Here is a 20,221-nt window from a genome sequence, read left to right as displayed (position 1 = left end):
CACAAAAATAGCAGGAAGTTGTAAGTTTGGGAGTTATTTCTTAAAAGGGATAGTTCAACATTTTGGCAAATTGGCCCATTGCCATAATCCCTATAGTCATAGCAGTAGGTTCGTTACCTTTAATTGTCGGTGCAAGCTGTTTTTAGAACGGCGGAGCAGAGCCACAAGCTGCTCAGAGCTACGCTACGGAGGCTCATGGGATTTCTTGGTTTCCCTCATCAAACTCATCAAATACACAATCCAACAACTCCACAACGCTCTGGTGGACAAGTTGTGACCTGCACATTCACCACGCTATGAGATAATAACACAACGTTACCAGACAGAGTTGTTTTGAAGGTAAATTCAGAGACTGCTTGATGAAAAACTGCGCCTGAAGGCAACGCGCATCAGCTGTTTTCCATGAATTTACCTCTAAAACAACTCTGTCTGGTAACGTTCTGTTATTATCTCATAGCGTGATGAATTGGAGTTGTTGGATTGTGTATTTGATGAGTTTGATGAAAGAAACCAAGAGATCCCATGAGCCTCCGCAGCGTAGCTCTGAGCAGTTCGCCGCTCCGCTTAAAGGTAACGAACCTACTCCTAAAACTATAGGGATTATGGCAATGGGCCAGTTTGCCAAAATGTTGAACTATCCCTTTAAAACCACTGAAACTTATTTTTGTATAAACCCATGCAAATGCACATTTTAAATTCTGATAACATGCATCAGACACATCTTCAGGTCCAGCATAGCAGTGATCATCCGGAGCAGCTTGGAGTCCAGTCTTCTGCAGCTCCACCACTGAAGCTGCTAACATGCCATATACGTCATATATATGTGAGTGTGTGTGAGAGTGTGAGAGTGTGTGTGTGTGTGTGTGTGTGTGTGTGTGAGACTGTGTGTGTGTGTGTGTGTACCTCTGTTGGACAGCTTCTCCAGCAGCAGCCTGAAGCGTTGCACTACAGACGGGGAGACGTCGTAGGTGTAAACCTCCTTCACCGGAACAGAGTGACACCTCCCAAACATACCATCTGTGAACACACCAGCAGAGACGATAAGTCGCTTTTTATTCTACATTTCACACTTAGGTCACTGAGAGAAAACACACACACACATACACACAAACTGTCTTTAAAAAGATCAGTTTTTCCACAACTGACTCATTTGACTTGACTTTTAATGTTCACACAACCAGGAATAAAAAAAAAGGGTTGTAAGCTTGGTGCAAATCACACATTGGATAGATTAAGACTGAATCAGAGATTTATTTCAAGTTTAGAGCAAACAAATCAAACACCAGCTGAGGGAGGAATAAAAGCAGGAGGTCGGGCTGAAACGACACAGTACTCCTCTACGCTGTCACATCGACATTTCTTTTCATTTCATGTCAGCTCAACCTCATCACCTATTACTGTAAAATCCCTGCGGTGTGACGTTAGCACCTTCTTTTTTTGTTGTTGGCTTGGTTTCTCCCCTCTGCTCTTATCTGTGTAACTGCTGTTCACATGGTTGAATAAAGGTTACCTGCTGACACAGTCTCAAGCAGCAGAAGTCACCTGAAACTCCCTCAATGACGTTTATAGAGGTTGTTTTGTTTGACATTTATATAGAAATAGATAGAAAAAGTATGTGATTACTACGATATAAACCTGCTACACACTTTGAGCAACCAGATATCCTCCAGCCTTGCTCACACACAAAGCTTCTTTACTCGTCACTTTTTCACATCTGGCTGCAGTCTCAGACAGCTGGATCGATACCTGGAGTTGTTTTAGCAGTAGTGGCAGCGTTTATTGATCTGCTGTAGCAGCGGAGAGAAGGAAACTTTGAACACTTTGACGTATGAGGCTGTGAAAACATGACAAGAAAAGGTCTGAAAAGAAAAACGACGTGCTGTTAAAACTGGACAAAGACACAGATTTGTTTTTGGTTTATCACAGAAATCTCAGAAATATCCTCCCGGTGAACAAAGCAGATCAACATCAACATGATAACCCAACATCAGTAATGTTGTTTTTAACATTATTCCATCATAATAAGACTGAAATTGTGTGACCAGTGTCAACAAAGACACTTTGACTGGATTTCCATACAAACACATTTTTACGTACATTAAAGGAAAAAATGTGTTTTACCCTAAAGGTAAAAATCCTGCATTACATATATATAGGGGTGAGACGATATTTTATTTAAAAATCTGTCTCGCTGCCACTACTTTAAAAAATCCTAGAGGAAACACTGCACATAATATTGTTTGCACTTGGAAAAAAGAAAGGAATATTTTATTTTATTTATTTTATTTTAACTTCAATTTGTAGAAGAAGAAGTTAAAAGCTCATGCTTACATCATGCATGTAAAGAGTTGTAATAAAACATTTCAAAATGCATGTGCAACACGGTTAAATAAAAGTCTGTTGGTCCAGTCATATATTTTGTCATTGTATAGTTTTCTTAAAATCTTGTCTCGTCTCGTTCTCATGAACCCAATATCATGTCTCGTCTCAACTGGTGAGATGAGTGTATCGTCACACCCCTACATGTTTATAATTACTACTAATTATTATTATAAGCCAACATTCTGGTTGTTTAGTTTTTTACAGTGCATCATTTTATACTTAAGCTCAAATTACATTGATCTTTGTGCATAAAATCTGTAAATGTAAACATTAAGTAGCATGAAATGGCAATACATATGTGAAATCTGTATTTGCACTAACCTGCTGTGTATGTATGGTTTATTTATTGAAATTACAGGCACTGATTTTAAATTCATAAATGATGGTAAAAGTGTAAATTGTGCTAAATTTTTACTGCTAAGACTGTGTGGACACATTTGTACTTCCACATGTCAACGTTTGCGGTTCTGCCTGCAGGTTCAGTGTTTCTGTGCTGGTGTGTGTCACTGCATATCTGCATGTATGAATGCCTGTGTGTGTGTGTGTGTGTGTGTGTGTGTGTGTGTGTGTGTGTTGCATAAGAGCACTCCCACATGGTAATTCAGGCCTCCGGTCTATAAATAGCCTCTGTGTCAGTGTCATCGCCTCATCAAACTGAGAGCTCCATTTAATGTGCGGCTGAGGGTGACGAGCGGCTCGGACCGACGCCACTGGTCGGTGTGTGTTCTGTTGTTTACAAGTGAGACGGTGGAGCGAGATGAACTGCGGATGTGTGGGAGAAGAACTATTACTAATCTGACTTACATAAACTTCCTGAATATTGTAAATTCCATTGCTTGAAGCTGTTTTGTTGTTTTTTTTGCTGTAAAATATAAAGATAAATGGCTTCATCAGGGGGCTTCCGACTCAGACTGTGTTGCCCAAAAGATTTCATAAAAATGTTTCCAGGCTGGAAAAAAAAGAAAAGATAGAGAACAATAAAATAAATAAAGACAAATGGAAACCAAGAAACAGTCGTATTCCTCTCTCGTCCTCTCAACCCTGACATCTGAGGACACACAGAGAGAATTAATCATCCCGAGCCTCTCCTTCCACTGCACATAATGCACTTCCATCCCTGTACCTTCCAGGGATGTCATCTGAATTATCCCTCTTAATTAAAACCATCTAGAGCCGCAATATCATGGCCAAGATGAGAATTCAATTATTTTGACACTGGGTGACGGAGCGGCCTAGATTTTACAGATGAGGCAGTTCCTCAGAAGAACTCACTTAGGTCTAAACACTCAGGTTTGGCTGTGCTCAAGTGCCCTTGATCAAGAAAAAAACTGAATAACTAACAGTTTCTTGTCTGATTTGCTCCAAGGTTAAACAGGGGAAAGAAAAGAAAAAGACGACGCAAGTTGGAACTTTAGCTGCAACTCCTCAAACGGCCACTAGATGGCGGTTTTAAAACCTCAGACTGGATTGAGGTGAGTGGATGATCACTGTAGGCTGTAAACATAAACATGTTTGAACACTGTGTAAACATGAACATGTATTAACATGAACGCAGCCACCTTGATATTACCCATAAGTCTCTGAGCAGCCCTGTACAGTTATCATTATAGGTATTTTAAAGGGACACCGAGGAATTTGTGTTTGTGTTCATAAATATATCATTTTGTCTTTATGGTTATTTTGATACTATTATTTAGTGGTCGGCTCGCCCAGCATTTCCTACTTTCGGTTTCGCAGACGCTGCCCGGCGGGTCATGGGAGTAAAGCCACCAAATCGCCGTTTATGGTCGGAACTGCGACGGTATCTGATCGTCTTTGAACCTCCGACTTTCATTCTTGATTTGAAAACATTCTTTTCGCTTTTGTCCGTCTTGCGCTGGTCCAAGAATTTCACCGTGCGCGCGGTCGCTCATGGGAAATGTAGTTTGAAAACACTTTGCTTTCCAAAACTCCTCGTTGTCCCTTTAAAGAGGAACTATGCATGATCTGCGTAATTGTGATGGTTAAATGACTAGTTCCAGGGAGAATGGAGGCTCTCTGCCTTCCACCTAGCGTCTCTTTGCTGAAAACCAACCCTTGCATCAGAGCCTCCGACCCGGTGTCCCAGATCTCGTCTCGTGAGTAACATGGACTGCTTTACGGCACAACGACACAAATATGCATAATATATATATATATATTAGTCCGTAATCACCACCTCGGTAGACATGGCTCCATGGATTGCCTTCTCGTCAGGCTTTGTTAAAAACAAATGCACATGGCCAGAGAAGGGTTAGCGGTGAGTTTTTTACAACAGTGAAAATATACACTAGGGGGCGCTCCGTAGAGAAAAAAGCGACCAAAACAGCGAGAAAGTGACTGAACCTGCATAGCTCCCCTTTCTAAGGGGATTGACTCACTGACTGGAGTCACCCTCGAGTGGACATTCAAGGAACTGCAGAGTTCCCCAATCAAATGTTGGTCACAAAAACCAAAATCTCCTCTTCTGCATAGTTATTCGTTCATAACAAACAATTCACTTTTTTTTGTATCCTGTGGATAAGCCACTTCTGAACTCTTCTTAATATTATAGCTAACGGTCATGAAACAAGTGGTATATTCCTATTTTCCATTTGGCATAAACCATTTGGCAATACCTTTTGCTGAAATGTGGGTTTTTCTAATCAAAGACTCAAAGGTCAACTCATAAAACCTTAATCCTGGCTTCAAAGTCTCTCCTCAGGAATCAAGTTATATCACAGACACCAACAGAAACTAAAGGTATTACCTCAAGCAGGTTATCAATTTCTTCTCGTTTACTGTATTAAAGCAGAAGTAAGTGGTCCGGTCGTTTTCGCTAATGCTGCGTTCCAGGCAGGCTTTTGAAATCGTAAATTACAGCTTCAAGTCACAACTTAGGACTTTGTAGCGTTCCAGGCAACCCACTCGTGTTTTTCCGACCTGTTTTACCGTTGAAAGTCACTATAACGGCCACTCGTAACTTCCGACCGGTGAACTCGTACCAGATCGAACTGGTACGACTTCACGGTCGGAAAAATACGAGTTTCCTTGAACGCACCATAACAGTCCTCGTCCCTACGTCACCACATTCACGGCGTCCCTTGGCTGCACACACAGCCCTGCATGCCGTTCACTCATTGGATAAAAACTGTAGGATACGAAAAAAGTTTTCTCCTGGGCTCAGAGCAGAGCAGAGGGACTGACAGACCCGTGTTTCAGACCAAACACTCTATGTAAGTGATTGCTGTCGGAAGATATAACTATTTAAGACTTATATTAACACAAATATATCACTTACTTCTGCTTTAAACAGATTTCCCTCCAAAATCCACATCAATATGAAGCTAAAACAATACCTGTAACGTCTTTAAGAGGCACAAATTGAAACTGCAACCAAGTGCAATCAACACAGAGCAGGATACCAAGTAAACAACTGCACCACAGGCCTTTTGTTTGTTTATTTTTTTTTTCTCTGCTCTGATCTCATATAACACCATCTCCCACCGTGTCCTGGAAGCAACATCTTGAATTATCCCTCATAATTATAGTTGCATCATGCTTATAAATCTCTGCAGTTTATCACAGTTCACTACCACAGGGCTGCAATTCAGAGCCAGACATGTCTGCCTGTGATTTATGGTCCAGATTAGGGCGAAATGAGGATTCACAGGACCATTCTCAGAAGCACACGGTGAATTAAGATGAAGGAGATGGACCGCCAGTGCTGACCAGATGTTGCTCCTGGTAACCGCCTCCGCACCACCTCCGTACTACATGATGTTCTCTCTTTGGACGACTGATCAGTGGGTAATACTCAAAGTGTACTCAGTAATTAGTTGGGGAATAAGTCTATACAGTAGTATGTCGTTGTTGTACATGTCTGGACTGCATTGTTTGGACGCACTGACTAAGAAAAAGCAGCAAAGTGAGTCCTGCCTAATGAACTGGATTAAGACATCTTAATGGATCTGTTGCCTCTGGAGACACAAGTCCACCCCCCCGCAGGCCCCCGCACTCGACAAGATCAATGGCTGCTGGCAACGCCTGGCAGGAACTGCGCTGCCTTCATACATGTCGACAGCTACAGTGTCTCTGGCTCTCCTCATTTTAATTGTGTAAGTGAAGGCTCGGTCTGCGTTTGCCATTTTGCCTTTTGAGCAGTCGTAGCATGAAACTGAACTGTTGTTTTCATTTTGTTTGTTGTGTCTGATCTGCAATGTAGCTGGTGTCCGTCTGACTCATAGCTATGTTAAAGGGATAGTTCAACATTTTAGCAAATTGGCCCATTGCCATAATCCTTATAGTCATAGCAGTAGGTTCGTTACCTTTAATTGTCGGTGCAAGCTATTTTTAGCACGGCGGAGCAGAGCCATGGTCCAACAACTCCAAAACGCTCTGGTGGACAAGTTGTGACCTGCACATTCACCACGCTATGAGATAATAACAGAACGTTACCAGACAGAGTTGTTTTAGAGGTAAATTCATGCAAAACCGCTGATGCGCGTTGCCTTCAGGGACAGTTTTTCATCAAGCAGTCTTTGCATTTACCTCTAAAACAACTCTGTCTGGTAATGTTCTGTATTATCTCATAGCGTGGTGAATGTGCAGGTCACAACTTGTTCACCAGAGCGTTTTGGAGTTGTTGGATTGTGTATTTGATGTGTTTGATGAGGGAAACCAAGAAATCCCATGAGCCTCCGTAGCGTAGCTCTGAGCAGCTCGCCGCTCTGCTCCGCCGTTCTAAAAATAGCTTGCACTGACAAATAAAGGTAACAAACCTACTGCTAAGACTATAGGGATTATGGCAATGGGCCAATTTGCCAAAATGTTGAACTATCCCTTTAACACAAACAAGGTCAATACATTTTTTTTGTTGCTTTTGCTCGGTTGTTCTTTCATTAACAACTCTGCTGTGCCATTAGAAATGTGACGACGGGGGGGAAAGTTACAGGAATTTCCCTCAGACGACTGTCAAAACCGCGACACTTTTGATCAATAGCACCACCCACACCAGCCAATTAGTCTAATCAGACAAGCGTTCAGCAAATATGCCAATGACGGCCGAGGCTGTGCAAGATCATTAAACAAATACAGTCGGGCTCCAAACTCCACTGGAGTGTTCAATGGTCACTGACCACGGATCCCATTAGAGATGTTCCTGACAGCAAGGGCACCGGAAAGTGACTTTACCACCACTTTTTTCAATTTGGCTTCACAGCTCTTCTGTGATATTACCTCATTTAGAAACTTCTCCGACACCGAGGATGAGTCTGGTGTGTTGGTGGTGAAGCTTTACGCCTGATAAAACTCTTTTTTAAGATCTCCAATTTCACATTTTTCCTGTGTTTGATCAATAAAAAGATGTTTTTGTAGTGATTTGTAGCTTCTCTCTGGAGCTTTAGCAACAGCAAGTCGGTGTCAGCCAATCAGGAAAGAGGAGGCTCGATGCTGCAATGAAAATGCAACCCGATGGAGCTTTAAGGAACAATCTACCTTTACACAGTTTGACCTAGTAACCTAGAAAAATACAGAATATGCTGCTTTCATCAATAGTCAATAATCAAAGGCCAGTTTGTTGCCATTGTGTAGCTACACTGGATTTTGCAAAGAATATGCCAGAATACAACATAACAATGGGAAAAGGCAGAAAAAAAACCTCCCTAAACACAAACATTTTAGTGACTCAGTCTTTCTGCCTCACTGTTGTGTGAGTTAATTCAAAATAAAACCCTTCCAGCAAAAAGAGGTGATTACAGTTTTGAAGCAGCAGCTGTGTTATGTCACTGAGGGAGGAACTGTTCATTTTTAACCAGGTTAGAGACAAAAAGAAAGAAAATTAGCATCATTGATCCAAAATATAATGAAGAGATGCAATTAAAAGCATATTTAGCTTTGAGCTAGGAATTTAAAAAACGCCATCCCATCATCAACTCAACAAGCGACAGCCGGGATGAATAAAGAAGGAAATAAGCTATTTAAATGTCCAACTACCTGATGAAATCAATAACACACTGATCGATCAATACTATCAGGACTCTGAGGCTGTTCTCGGCCCAGACGGAGACGACAACATGCAACGGGGCCACAGTCGGGTAATGGGCCAGTTTAGCCCTGCTCCTCTCCAGCCTGTTGCCATGGCGACTTCCATCGAGTGCTTTTTTTGTTCCTCGGAGCTAATCAACAGGAAGGAGGAGGGGTTGGGGGGTTGGGGGGGCGAGACAGAGCACCCTCCTTTGTCACTCTCACTTTGTGTGTGTGTTTGTGTTGTCAGGGTTCGGCGTGTCAATCCTCTCCATCCAGGTTTGTAAGGAACACCTGGGCTGCGTTCAACAAGGCCCAACAAAAGAGTGAAGCCCTCACACAGTCCACACACGGTTTTATCAGACGTTACATATGATCCAGAGATAATCATATGGGTTTATATTATTTTCTTTGGTCACAATATGAAGTTTGAAGATGTTACACATGTTTTAGTGTGAACTGTGTCAGTCAGGTAACAGGTGAGAAGGTGTTAAAAAAACACAGATGGGGAATAATTGTGCTCTAACATTCATTTTTAGATTTGTTCACGTTGTTTTTTAATATGATACTTTAATTTAATTATTTACTCAAGTATGTTTTGCTGTTTTTTGTTGTTGTTTTGCTTTGTTTTTCACCTTTGAACAATTTAACTAACAGTATACTTAGATTAGATTAGATTATACTGTATTTGGGGAAATTAGTTTGTGACAGCAGCCTATAAGAAGAAAAAACAGGACATTGAATACTAAATAAATATATACATAGCTATGCAAGAAATTATACAAAGAATAATACCTGACCTGATGCTTGCCCTGCAGGATACTGGGCTAGTACTATACACAAATCATCATGTCTATATACCATCCAATTCATATATCACATACTGTATAATATCAGCCTCTCATCAAGTTAGTGTCTGACAAAAAACACACAAACATAAGGTATTTAAACGCTCTTGCAGTCCAAAATTAAAGGATCTAGGATTAATCTAATCTAGGATTAGTTTAAAATTAAAAAAAAAAAATGGGGCGGATGTTTAACAGTTAATATAAAGTCTAAAATCTTCTCCAAGGCTTTTTGCCCCCCTGCTTTTTTTGATTCATTGTCAAAATCAGCAGGCTGTAACGCGTTTTTATATACTCTGGATATAGCACAGGAATAATAACACTTATCTGCAGTACACAGCGGGCCGTCTAGAAAGCAGCGCTCCTCTTGCTGAGTTAACTAATGCCAATTAAAGCGTAACTGGAGGCCATATTCTCTGATGGAAATTAGGGTTTCCATGCTGAGCAAGCTCCTTCAAGATGAGCCCCCATTACCGCTCTGACAAAGAAGCCAAGGGACCCAATCAACACCTGGGGGGGCAACAGTGGCTCCATGACAGAGCAGGAGACAGAGGACATGTCCCAACTGGACTGTTTAATGCATGTTCAGAAAATGCTCATATCCTGTCGCACAACACACACACATACAATTTCCTACACCGAACATCAATAGCAAATTTTAGTGGGTGTTGTTCCTATCTGAAGGAGCCATTTGTGAGTTTTGCTGCATTAGCATCAATAGCCGTTTATTTACCAGTCTAGGAGTAACAATGGAATAAGTTCAGCATAAAATTGTATTCCTTCCCTCACAAAGAGCTGTCTCCAGCAGTCAAAGTTAATGGAGACATACTGCCCCTTTTCCACAAATTAAAATAGTTCCCAGGTGTCTTAAAGATATGTCTATAACATGATTCGGTCAAAATATCCCAAGGATCAAACATCACAGCTCTTTACATCCTCTCTAAACAGCCCTGTTCACAACGGCTGGTTTCAGTGCCTGTCCCTTTAAATGCAAATGAACCACTGCTCGCCAGGCCACGCCCCCTCTACAGGTACCTGAACTCACAGGTAGAGGTGGTATTATGCAAATTGAAAAACTAATGACATCATTGTATGTTAACTGAGGGAACAGCTCATAAAACCACATGATTTTCAACCTAGGGAGCCTGAAAATTACAGATTTTTTTGGTAATTCTCACATTTTGGGGGCTGGAAGGCAAAACAAATACCCAAATATAAGTTAAAGAGCCTTCAAAAAGTGATATTTCCATAATATGTCCGCTTTAACCCTCCTGTTTTCGCTTTTGCTTCTTTTCTTCTACTGAAGCTAGCATGCTAACCAGCTAGCCAAGCCTCTTCCCTGGCCCAAATCACTCAAGACTGCACTGAAGACGTAGCGCTGCTCAGAGGGCGTGCTATCACTTCATGTTTTGTAAACACAACAAAGGGCAACGCTCCTAACTGTTAATGCTAACATTAGCTATGCCACAGAAGCAAAACTTACATACTGTACGCTATAGCTCTTTTAACCACATGTGTTATTTAGGATACACAAAATGTGAGACGGGTAGATAAAGAGTGTCCCTTTAAAATGGGAAACAGGGTTTTAAACTACATTCAGTCTTCTGTTAAGGTTTCATGTTTCTTATCTAAAATCCTTTAGCATCATATATTTGCAGTGTGTGGCTCTGATCCTTTAACTGAACAACAACAGAAACGACCAAAGTTAAGACGGAAAAATTCAATGTTTCAGAGATTAGTGCGTTAAACCTCCGGTACACAGTGCGACAGAGTGCGATTAAAGAGCCAATTCACCAGACTCCAAAAGATTTGTCAATGCAAACAAAGGCAGAGAGCGGACGACTGGGATGGATTCCACATCCACATCGCTGGTCGTCTCTCTCCATCTGAAAATATTAGCAGAGCTCAGATAACCTCGGTGCGCTTCCCCGATCCCACGCGGCCGCTGAGCAAACTTCACAGAGCAAATACGATCCGTCACATCCTGGTACAGATCAAGTCATCGGGGGGTGAAACTTTGATTAATCTATTACAAGGATGAACGATTGTTAAGACAACACAGAGGTCAGACTGACAGTGAGTTTGTGCAAGTGAAAGAGCTAAATCGGGTGTGGAGTTTCATTATGCGGTTCATGTTTTGTTCATACATCTGTTTGTTCTGTCTCTAAATATAACGCCTGTGTGATGTAACAACAGGCATTAAGGCATCCCAAAGCAAACAGCAGTCATATGTAGAAATAGCTGACTCAAACAATACATACATAAATCACTGCATCAAGCTCAGGATATCTTATCGCAAACCACAGCTCCACACCTTAACGTCTGCAAATGAAAAACAATGAGTTATATATCGGACTCACGACTCACAGTCATTATGTCAGAGCTTTCCCCACTTGACCCAGTTTGGAAATTGTGCTGCGTGTGAAAGCAGCTCGCCACGCCGCACCCCTCCACATGGACAACTAGCGTCATTAGGTTTGCGTTGGTGGATTTAAATTACCGTCATTTCCGAGCCTCTCTGAGGTGAAGTTCAGATGATGTGTGAATAGATACTGAAAGGTCTTAATCAAGTACATAAAAGAAAAAATAATCACTTACAGTTAGGGCTGTCAAAGGTGCATGCGAATAATGTGGAAACTATAATGCGTTTAAAAAGTTAACGCAAGATTAACCACGTAATGTGACTTATGTAGAGCCCGTCTGTGCACACAGTCTATGGTCTGTGGATTAAGTAGCGCATCCCATTTTGAGTCAATACCGGATTTGTCCTGTATTTCGAGTCATCTTGGAACCTGTGATGTGATTTGTTTATGAAAGTTGAGATGTGCAGTCAGATACGCAGGCATTTATTTAATACACTAATCAACATATAGTGCTGATGTGGAAAAATTTCACCAATCAGTAAAATTGCATCCTTAAATTCTAATGGATTGACCTGTAGGAACATAAATTGCATCTTTCAAGAAAGAATAAAGAAAATACAAGTAATATTAGTATATATAATATGTAGTATTTTAATCGTGACTAATCAAGTTTTTTATTATAATTATTTTACAGCCCTACTTGTTATTGAAATGAAAATAAAGACAATCATGTGAAGTTTTGTACATTGTTCATGAGTTGTTGTTTTTTTAAGTATATTTTTTGGGGCTTTTTCGCCTTTTATAGACAGGACAGTTGAGAGAGAGACAGGAAATGGGAGGCAGGGGGGGGTTCATTGTTCATGAGTTACCTAAAACAAATCTTTAAGAGAATTACAGGAAACCAACAATTTTTTACGATAATAGCCTAGATGAATCAGATCTTCACATATACTATTTTGGAATTAAATACCAAAAACTCAAATGATTGTTTAAAGGGCATCGACTTGAGCTATTTGTTATTACTTTTTTTTTCTCTCCTAAGGTTTTTTTAAGAGGAAAAAAAGCTATTCATCCAGAAAATAACCCTCGGATTAATTAATTATGAGCAGAACTGAGTAGCAGCCTTGGTATAAAAAAAAACATGTACAAACATAGGATCCTCTCAGTGAGCGGTGTAGCCTGGAAGTGACAGGCAGCCGTCCTTATCTCTGTGGCCAGATTCAGCTGCACGCTGGGGCTAAAAATGAAATCCAGCTGAGGTTTTCTACACTGTACAAAATAACCTTATTAAATGCCTACTTACAATTTAATTAAATCAGCCTATCTGTAGACAATCCTAATATTATCTATAAATTCCGACAGTGGGGGAACAGAACGAGTCGAACTAATCCTCATAAATATCCTCCAGTAAAACACTGGAGAACTCACTACCACATGCAGTATCATTATGTGCACTTTTTACAGTGTAATAAAGCCGACCCTTGCAGACAGTGGATGCTCCGGCTCTGACTTTCACATCGCTCCGTCTGCTGAGATGAAAGTCACAATGAAAATGTCAAGTCACCGATCGAGCAGCTGCAGCTGTGACGCAGCCGGTCCGACCTTTCTCCTCCTGAACCCCGGCAACGTTGGGGTGACAGTCCTGAAAATACCCGGTCCCTCCTCACTGAATCCTGAACTACTGTCTTGACCTTTACCTTGTTTATTTTATGCTAAGGGCAAAGACAAAGATCATTATGTTCACGTTTACTAAAGGAGGTTTGACAAAAGCCCTTTACAAACATGGTTAGACTGCACAGAGTAGTGATAAAATGTGATAAAATATTGCTGCTTCTGCACAGTATGTGTTTGATCTCCTTAAAAAAATCATCTGATCAGTGATGTTACAGCAGGTGCTTTACCAGCAGCATCCAAACTGCATTAAAGCAATACGTGCTAGAGCTCATGGGAAATGCCGTTTTCATTCGGGCAAAGCACTACCGCTTTTGTCCACAGGGGGCGCCAAAATCAACGCAAAATGAAAGTTATTTGCAGATGCTTTCAGGCTTCAAGTTCTTCATGATAGAGGACGGGATGCATTGAGTGACAGGTGGGTGAGAGCGAACACCTGCCGCAAACAGATTAGTTTATTTTAGTTTATTTATTTCGCACCAATAAAGAATAAAAATGGGACATATTAAAATACATTGACAAAAAAACAATAGGTGCAAGGCGACGGGTGACCCTGACGTTTGGGAAGGACACAAACGCTCTGCATGACCCGCAATCTTTTGTTTATGACAGTTAACACTACACAAATATACACGTCGTAACATCGTAGCCTATAGTTATCCACCGCTCCATGTATTGATTTTTCGCCGGATTCATTGTTAACAAATGCACGTGACCAGGCGGAGGGTTACAAAACAGTGGAAAAGCGACCAGACTTGAATAGTTTCCCATCAAATTAATGATTAACCATCGTCTGACCTGCACTCCGACCTCGTCAGCATTGTGATGAATGGTTCAGCAGCTGCAGGGACGACCTAGATGTCTCCCGCACCGCAGGTGACGATGCTAACCGTTTCGCCAAGAGGTCAATGACCACTTGGCAAGTGGATTAGCACGTCTTTTATGGGTGAGTGCAGGGTTCAAACTTAACTTTTTTGCTCACTGGCCAACTGGCTAGTGAGCTTTAAAAATCTACTGGCCAGAAAGATTTTTTACTGGCCAAAAATTATGTATAGCTGTTTTGTATATTTTTCATTGTGTTGAACTGTTATAATACACTCATAAGCATTTTTAACACATACCATAGCTATTAGAATATTTTTGTGTGGAATAAAGGAGTCAAGTTTGCCTTTTTTCCCTAAAAGGTTTATTTTAGGAATGCACATGGTTAACCGTTTAACCATTAACCTATAACAAGAACTTGACCGAATAATACTATCAGTTATTTATATATATTTATTTATTAGCTCCTTATGTCGTCAACTCATGGGGACGTGTCGACATGTGCAGTCTTCCACTGCCTTCAGTCATATTATTTAGTAGCTAAAAGTTTCACAGGAGGACTGACACTGTGCACCATGAAGGAAGATCAGACAATAAATGTAGCCTACACGGACATAGATGTGCATCACCTGTAATAACAGCGCTGCAATAAAAAAAAAAAAAAAGAGGTCGCAGCTCTCCTGCAGCTCCACAGAGGAGCTGTCAGAAGAGCTGCTGTTCCTCTATCTTTAGTCTGGTGTTTGGCTGCACTTTCAATAAGAACATGTCCATATGAGCGCGATCAGCAGAGACAGAGCGCAATGACTGTTATCACAGATATCGCAGCGCACATGTGTCTATTTGAAAAAAACATCGCTCCAATTTTTTTTTTTTTTTTTTTGCGGTTAAATACACATGTGCGCTGCGATATCTGATCAATGCCACATCCATTGTGCTCTGTCTCTGCTGATCGCGCTCATATGGAACTTTTCTTATTGAAAGTGCAGCCAAACACCAGACTGAAGAGAGAGGAATACACACGTGCGCCGCGAGCATTGTAATCGGTCACAAATCATTGCTATACGGCATGTTGTGAACTTTAAGATCTGCACGACACCGGCACAACCCAAGCGTCACAGCCGGGTCGGGAGGAACAGTAACAACAACTAAGTAGTTGGATTTTTTTCACTCGCCAGAGTGGCCAGTCAGCCGGCTTCCTTTACTCGCCAAAGTATCAAAGTTAGTCGCCACTGGCGACTGGCGACCGCTAATTTTGAACCCTGGGTGAGTGAGTTTAACTTCAGTACCGCTAACCGCCACACGCTGTCATTTCTCTTTACTGGTACCTCCTGACTGTGACTATACCCACGGACCTCAGTTACATGTGTACATTATTATATATGATTTCCACAATTTTCCAGCATAACATTTGGGGAGGCTTAGCCTTCCCTAGCCTCTATTACGCGCCGGCCATGAGCTAGGGTATAGACTATGATCTGCTGCAGCCTAGTAAGGAGGATGAGGGTTTGTTTCTCGGGCTCGGCGCCTCCTCCCGCTGTCCAAACACATGCACAAACACATCGACTGGTGACTTAATTATGAGTGTGAGTGAGTGCATTGTTTGTCTCTATTATATGTGGCCCAGGGTGTACCCCCTATAGACAATGGATGGGTGGATGAATGTTTTGCCATTGTTAGCTTCTCCACCTCTCTGCTGTGACACACTGATTGGAGGACAGCCTAATATAGCTCTTAGACAGTTGCTCTATATTGGCTTCAGTGATAAATCACTTTGCAAAAGACTGTACGTCTTCAAAACCACGCTACATGCTGAAACAACTTGTTTCCTCCTCCAGGTATTGAGATATGTTTCCATTCACCCCCCCTCCCCTCTCCTCTCCTCTCCTCTCCTCAGCCGAACAACACCAACCTCGCTCTCGTTTCTGTCTGCCAGGAGATTATATGCGGCTCAGGCAATCAAGAGCTGCTGTGTGGCCCGATAGAGGCTGAGCTGCCAATCAGCAGACACACAACAGACTGGCATTGTCTGCGAGGAGCGATGTGACAGCAGCTATTGAAGCAGGTCAGACACAGCGGGTGTGAACAATGGCTGGAGGTGCAGCCGCTGTGGCTTTTCCACGGGGGAGATCCAGCTGTCAAGAGCAGCCTCGTCTCACCTGACTCAGCCCACGGGAGCTTTTCACGCTCTTTGAGAAGTGCAGCTGAGCCTCCGACGAGAAGCTCCGCCAAAACACTGCCACAACAACCGTCACACTCGCGCTTCACGCCGACAATGATGATGATGATGATGATGAGCGTTTCAGAACAAATTTCTGGGAGGGCGGCAACGTCTCAATGTGAAACACTCACCAGTCGAGCAAAATCAAGTTAGACAAGTGTTGAGTCTGGAAATAGCATCAGAGCAGAGGGAACGGGACCAACCTGACAAACATCTAACTAACAGACACCTGACGGGTTTCTAATAAACAACAAGGAACCAGCGGTGAAGCAGAACATCATGAGAACAGATGAGTCTTCTATTCCTGTGATTTTCCCCGTCACAGATGCTCTTTCTCTGTGAGTTCTTCCTTCATCTAAATTTGTTTCTTACATTGCACCAGTTAAAAAGAAGAAACCTGGCAGGTAGGCATGAAAATATGAGCTGCTTCTATCGGAGAAGAAGACGAAGGACGCTTTGATTTCCTCATACAACATCCCAAGAGTTTAGATACAAAACAAAGCAAAAAATAAATTCAACCGTTTTGATTATACTATGCATTCGTTCATGCATTAGCGGCCTGTCTCCAACCTTTCTGCCTTACTACCTTTCAAACAGAAGTGACACTTGAAATGATACCTGTTTTCTGTGCAGAGGCCCAATTCTTTCTCTAGCTCAGTTTCCATCCACACGTTTTTATGCATAGTAAGTTATATCAAATTAAAAATGTCTTATGGAAACAGTAAACTCTGATCAAATGTCTTGTCTACAAATGTTACTGTCAATCTCATCAGATTTTCTCTTGATTGATACAACAAATCCAACAGTTCTTTGTTGGTCGGATAAATGTGAATTGTGATAACGTTTTATGTCAATTCTACTACGTGTTCCCCGCTTTTCAAAGACATGGCGGAGTAAACAAAGAGTTGAGTCGACAGACAGACAGGCAGTAGCTGCGTTTCCATTACAGATTTTCGCAAAACAAAAGCGATATTTCTGAAACTTCGAAAAAGTGCAATTGCTATTTGCGGGTGTTTCCATTGAAAGGTATTTTGCGAATGAGCCGTCTTGCGTTTCTATGGTGACGGCACAGCGATCTCAGCTGCCTACAGCTGTTGCTGTTATTGTTTTTAACAAAGACAAAAACAGCGCTTGATTGCTGAAAGGCAAAGCCCGTGTGGCGCTGCAGCGGCCACAAATAAGGACGCACTCGCACGGGCCAGTTGTTCCGTGCTGAAGCCCGAATGCCCCCTCCCCTCCTCTGTCCCCCGCTGGCCCGCACTCACACCACCTCCAACCCAAGCTGCTCAAGCACGGTTGCCTCCGTTGATATAGAGGGTTGATTTAAGCAATATTACCCGAGAGGGTGTGCTTTAACGTCATTTGAGCACGACGGTGATGCGGTCAGGACCGAGGCGCTTGCGCCGAGGTCCGCAAGCATCACCGAAGTGCTCAAATTACGTTTAAGCACACCCTCGAGGGTAATATTGCGATTATACAACAATTACCAACAAAATAGAGCGTATAATTAAATAAATATTCATGTTGATGGACGTTTTGCTCTCAAAATTTAAAGTTTTTTGCGAGTGTGCTTCCCGTTTCCATGGAAATAAATGGGGTCTGACTAATAACTGAAACACAATCAGTCACGTCAGTAGACTCCTATGTGTAATGGAACCTAGTTCACCTCTACAGCAAATAGTCCGAACCTTAGTAACGACCTAGCAACAGAATCATCAAACTCATCAAATACACAATCCAACAACTCCAAAACGCTCTGGTGGACAAGTTGTGACCTGCACATTCACCACGCTATGAGATAATAACACAACGTTACCAGACGGAGTTGTTCTAGAGGTAAATTCATGCAAAACCGCTAATGCGCGTTGCCTTCAGGGACAGTTTTTCATCAAGCAGTCTCTGTATTTACCTCTAAAACAACTCTGTCTGGTAACGTTGTGTTATTATCTCATAGCGTGGTGAATGTGCAGGTCACAACTTGTCCACCAGAGCGTTGTGGAGTTGTTGGATTGCGTATTTGATGAGTTTGATGAGGGAAACAAAGAAATCCCATTAGCCTCTGTAGTGTAGCTCTGAGCAGCTCGCGGCTCTGCTCCACCGTTCTAAAAATAGCTTGCACCGACAATTAAAGGTAAAGAACCTACTCCTAAAACTATAGGGATTACGGCAATCGGCCAATTTGCCAAAATGTTGAACTATCCCTTTAATCAACTTTAGTAGAAATACACTGAACTACAGATCGATGCAGCTCTCATTGCTGTGCATTTTGAGTTTTAAAACTTTTCTAAGATGGTCGGAGATGACAAATCTATATCTGTAGAAGCTCAGAAGACGTCAGTGTGACAGAAATTAAATCCAGCCGGCCACATCCACAAAGGAAGTCGACACAAATTTTTCCATCAAGTGAATCGAGGTCACCTGAGGCCGTCATAACACAGACCGAGAGCGCCGTCTGAGCGTTGCTAAAAATAAAATTCACAGCAGATATAAATCTTTTTTTTTTCCACCACACCAGACACTGAATTAGATTAGGGGATGCATTTCAAAACGGGACACTGCTCTGACAGGAAATGACCGAGCTAATGAATTCAGAACAAACACACGCTTACCTGAAATAAATACACATCAGGAAGCGACTCAGAGGAACACGTTCGCTCAACTGCACGCACAGCTACCCGACAGCACGGCCACCTGCACCTCCTAACAGACCATTCACATGCTTAATGAGATCACACGGAGGATTACAGTATTCTGCAGAGATGCTGATAAGTGGAGCCTGCTCTGCACAGCTGCGAGCTTCCCAGTCGACCGATGAAACGATGATCGGCAGACACAGAGAAGGAGGATGGCTTGGAAAAGATGCGGTATGAGCCGGTTATCATCCCCTCTTACCCAACGGAGTCACAGATAAACGTGTTACCAAGATTCAAAAACATATGCAAATGATTATCTGTGAACCAATTTCATGCTCTGAACTTTTTTCTTTTTTTTAATTCTAGGTTGATTCTCAGCAGGAGGTTTCTCCTTCTTTCCTCTTTATGGAGGACAGTATGCACAGGAAACAGTTCATTATTCATATACAAGTGAGTGTGTGTGATGACAAAACAGACTCAGTTCTGGTGGCTCCGCCTTTAGTCAAATCTTAAGCAGCGGTCGAATCACAAAAAACAACAAAGTTAAAGGGACATTGTGTGGGAATTACTCCGTCATCTAGCGGTGAGATTGCATATTGCATCCAATTGATCGTATTCTTTAAGCTACATTCACGTGGAATCGCCACCTCGATAGTTTCTCTTACTAATTAATGAAACACATACTAAAGGACAAAATAATCAAAATTTTTTAATCAACAACAAGAGAAGCACAGTGCGGCTTTAAAGTTAAGATTCAGCTCAGACACTGAACCACTCCCAGATTATGAAGAAAATTAGATTTCCCACCTCACCAACTCCCAATGTACAGAACAATTACATCAGAGTGAATTTGACCTTTGACCCTTTGGATTTAAACTGTCGTCGCTTCATTTAATCCTATTATAAATTTTAAGTTAAATTACACCTGAATTTGTGAGTTATGGCCAAAAATGGGTTTTGTGAGGTCATCAGGACCTTGACCTTTGACCTACAAGTTCTAACCCGTTCCCAGTGCAAGTGAGTGTTTCCCTCAAAGCGTTACAACAATGGAATGGACAAATGTAGGTTTCATACAAACAGATGACGGACGGACGAACCGAAAACATGAATCCATAAAATGCTCCAAGAAACAAACGTTGTTTTCTTTACACTATTAAAGGGATAGTTCAACATTTTGGCAAATTGGCCCATTGCCATAATCCCTATCGTCATTGCAGTAGGTTCGTCACCTTTAAAAATAGCCTGCACCAACAATTACAGGTAACG

The 20,221-nt window shown here is 41.9% G+C and overlaps 2 protein-coding genes across 2 annotated transcripts in view; one reads left to right on the top strand and one right to left on the bottom strand.

The window, feature by feature from the left end:
• The window catches only part of LOC146969927 (tripartite motif-containing protein 16-like), a 279,242-nt gene that overhangs the window by 63,790 nt on the left and 195,231 nt on the right, over positions 1-20,221 (top strand). The window lies entirely within an intron of this gene.
• LOC146969945 (receptor-type tyrosine-protein phosphatase N2-like) overlaps positions 1-20,221 on the bottom strand; it is a 261,873-nt gene that overhangs the window by 225,891 nt on the left and 15,761 nt on the right. Inside the window, exon 3 of the mRNA XM_085805467.1 lies at positions 904-1,017. Coding sequence (XP_085661593.1) covers positions 904-1,017 — 114 coding nt within the window. The remainder of the gene's footprint in view (positions 1-903; positions 1,018-20,221) is intronic.

Source organism: Trachurus japonicus, chromosome 17, assembly GCF_045865225.1.
Source record: "Trachurus japonicus isolate A0001 chromosome 17, Traja_1.0".
Lineage (NCBI taxonomy): Eukaryota > Metazoa > Chordata > Actinopteri > Carangiformes > Carangidae > Trachurus > Trachurus japonicus.
This window is presented reverse-complemented; position numbering and strand designations above follow the sequence as displayed.